This window comes from Haemaphysalis longicornis, unplaced genomic scaffold (genome assembly GCF_048455015.1).
Source record: "Haemaphysalis longicornis isolate Haplotype H1 unplaced genomic scaffold, Haemaphysalis longicornis Haplotype H1 scaffold_11, whole genome shotgun sequence".
NCBI lineage: Eukaryota > Metazoa > Arthropoda > Arachnida > Ixodida > Ixodidae > Haemaphysalis > Haemaphysalis longicornis.
In genome coordinates, this window is record NW_027526214.1 from 20441195 (window position 1) to 20444871 (window position 3677).

At 55.8% G+C, this 3677-nt stretch overlaps 1 protein-coding gene across 1 annotated transcript; it reads left to right on the forward strand.

The window, feature by feature from the left end:
* The first annotated feature begins 639 nt into the window (after window positions 1-639).
* Window positions 640-3459, forward strand: LOC144160597 (uncharacterized). Its single transcript, XM_077691840.1, has one exon. The coding sequence runs from the start codon at window positions 640-642 to the stop codon at window positions 3457-3459; it is 2820 nt and encodes a 939-aa protein (XP_077547966.1).
* The last annotated feature ends 218 nt before the right edge of the window (window positions 3460-3677 follow it).

Genomic DNA, 3677 nt, shown 5'->3' on the forward strand with positions numbered 1-3677 from the left:
ATCGTCTTCGTCGAGCACGAGCTGAACACCGGCAACTGGACCGACAGCTGCGCGGTGGAGGTGATCATTGGGAGGAGGACGAAGACAAGCGCACTCGCCGTAAACGTGTACAGCAGTCCGAGGCACAGGAAACAGAAGTTTCGCACGCTCATGCAGAAAGCGCTAAGAACGGTAAAAAAAGGAACGGTAGTAATCGGGGGCGACTTTAATGCACCACACTACGATTGCGGCTACGACAAGACCACCGAAAAAGGAAGAGACTTAATGCAAGACGCGACGGACGCAGGGTTAATACTGATCACGAACCCTGAGACCCCAACGAGAACGGGCACATCGGTCGCCAGAGACACCACCCCGGACCTGACGTTCGTAAGGATCGAAGGCAGAGGGGACGCGACATGGAAGAACACCAAGATCGATCTCGGCAGCGACCACATGATCATAGAGATACGAGTCCCACTCGGAAACGACACAAGCCAAGAGAAAAAAAAACACAAATACACGAACTGGGAAGAGTTTCGCCGCCACCTCCCAACTCAGCACGAGAAAATAGAGGACATAGACACGTGGGCAAAAGCGATCGTGGAAGCAACCGAGGAAGCAACGATTGAGATAGAGACAGACGGAAACGTGCACACGATGGATAGCCGACTGGCCCACCTAATCGAAGCAAAGGAAGCCTTAAAAAGAAAATGGAACCAACAACGTACGAACAGAAAGCTCAGAAAAAAGATCGCCGAAATTAACAGAGAGATAGAAAAACACAGCAGGGAGCTCGGCAAACAACAGTGGGAACAGACATGCAGGGAGGCGGACGGACAACTCCACATGGGTAGAACGTGGAGACTGCTCCGACACCTCTTGGACGAAACCCAAACCAAGGGCGAACAGCAGCATAAACTCGGCAAAATCATCCACAAGGCGATCGCGAAGGACGGGGAGGACGAGGTGAAGAGAAAACTCGACGCCAAATACCTCCCGGTTTCCCCGAAAGAAAAACACCCAGAATATCAGGGAACGGAAAACGCCGAAATAGACCGGGACATTGAAGAATGGGAGGTACGAAACGTCATGCAAGACCTCAATAGAAGATCGGCGGCGGGACCCGACCGAGTAAGCAACAAGGCACTACGAAACCTCAACGACGCAACGGTCGCGGCACTGACGGAGTACTTCAACAAATGTTGGAGGGCCGGAAAGCTACCGCGCCGATGGAAAGAAGCCAAAACGATTCTAATACCGAAGCCGGGCAAACCACCCGGCGTCGAGAACCTAAGACCGATATCGCTGACGTCGTGTGTAGGCAAACTGCTCGAACACGTACTCATGAACAGGTGGCAACACTACCTCGAAGAAGCAGAACTATACCCGGACTCGCTCATCGGGTTTCGGAGTAAGCTAGGGACCCAAGACGCTATGCTACAGCTCAAGAGAGAGATCGTAGACTACGACATCAACACCAACGACAACAGAGCAATACTGGGCTTGGACCTGCAGAGTGCCTTCGATAAAGTTCGGCACTCGGCGATCCTTGCCCAGGTATCGCGCCTGAATCTGGGAAAAAGATCGTACAACTACATCAGAGACTTCCTTACCGACCGCACAACCCGAATCTGCGCGGGAGACCTACAACTACCAGAGAAGACACTAGGCAGCGAGGGAACGCCGCAGGGAGCGGTAATCTCACCGCTGCTCTTTAACCTAGTAATGATCGGGGTCGCCAACCGACTGCAGAGTGTCGAAGGGGTACGACATACAGTCTACGCCGACGACGTAACGCTATGGGTCACCGGCGGAAGCGACGGCCACATCGAGAGCAAACTACAAGAAGCATTGGAAGCAGTAGAAGACCAGCTGAGGGGCTCGGGACTGGTATGCTCCCCCGCAAAGTCGGAACTCCTAGTGATCCCGCCCAAGGGAGCGAGGCGCAACAAGCAGCCCACCAGAGACGGCGACAATATAACAGTAAGAACACAGGGGGGACTCACCATTCCCCAAGTAAGCAGGATCAGAGTCCTAGGAATGCTCATCGAACGCAGCAGGGTCAACGGAGAGACGGTCTCCAAACTCGACGCCAAGACCGGCGCGGCGATGCGACTCATAAGAAGAGTGTCGAGCAGAAGAGGTGGGATGAAAGAGGAACGACTCGTAAGACTCGTTCAATCCTTCGTGGTCAGCCACGTCGCATACGTCGCCGCCTTTCACAATTGGCGGCAGTGCGAGCGGAAGAAAGTCGACGCGATGCTGCGCAAGGCATACAAGTCGGCGTTGGGGCTCCTAGGAGGCACGAGCACGCAGAAGCTCGAAGCCCTCGGACTCCACAACAGCCTGGATGAAATAGCGGAAGCCCAGCAGACGGCGCAGTTCACAAGACTATCGGAAACCAAGACCGGCAGAGAAATACTACGACAACTAGGCGTCAGCGTCAGAGAAGATCTGCAGACGGGGGAGCAGATACCGCGGGAGACGAGCAAACGCATCGTCGTAAGCCCGATCCCACGGAACATGAACCCAACGTTCAACAAGGAAAGAAGACAAGCACGGGCTAAAGCGCTGATAGCACTTCACTCAAACGACGAAGGGGCGGTATTCGTGGACGCGGCCAGCTACAAAAACATCAAAGGCGTCTTCAGCGTCAGCGTGGTCGAAGCCAAGACCGGCGAGACCAGGCTTGCGGCAAGTGTGAAGACCAAGTCGCCGAACCAAGCCGAGGAAGTGGCGGTGGCACTCGCCATCGCGGACCCAAGAACAAAGACGGTGCTGTGTGATTCGCGAACGGCAGTGCGCAATTTTGCGAAGAACCGGGTGAGCTGTGCGGCCGCGCGTATTCTACGCAAGGCCGAAACCAACAGCGACAACGACGGTGTGGTAATTAAGTGGTTCCCCGCACATGCGGGCGAAGGGGTGGCGAGCTCGCTGGGGCTCGCCAACCACAACGAGACGGCCAACGCCGTGGCGCGAGGATTAGCCGGCCGTGCCACGGGAACGGCGGTCGCCGACGAAGTGGATCGCCCCGACAAGGACACCATGACCAGTTACAGCGAGGTGATCTCATGGTATAGACTAGGAAGACGAACGATGGCCCTGCCTCACCCCGGACTGACTAGGGAAGAGGCGGTTGTGCTCCGTCAACTGCAGACAAACTCAGTGATTACCCCAGTGCTAGCCAAGCACATGTGGCCGGAGGTTTACGTGACTGATGTGTGCAGACTGTGCGGGAAGGAGCGGGCCACGCTGGCCCACATCCTTAAAGACTGCATAAGCGCGAACAATGCCAACAATGCCGACGTTCTCCCGCCCCACATAGAGGAGGCGAAGAGATCCAACGACTACGGCGTGCAACGCAAGGCCGTCCAGCAGATTCTAGCGGCGGTCGAGAGGCAGCGACCGGACGGGCCGGAGGCAGAAAGGGGGAACCCGAGTACGCCGAAGGCCACCGGGAGCGACTCTCGCCGCTAAGAAGACGTCCGGCCTCGTCGACCCAAGACTCCATCCGAAGAGGGTGGGGTAGGGGTTACTGCAGGAAGCTTAATAAAGTTGTTCTCTCTCTCTCTCTTCTAAGATGAAAGCGGTTGGCGGCCGAAACTCCTGAAAGTTCTTACTTGGCGTCGTTTAGCTCTAGGCTGTCCTGGAACCGTTCGTTCTGTTACACCGACGGAGCGCGTCTCACGTCGATT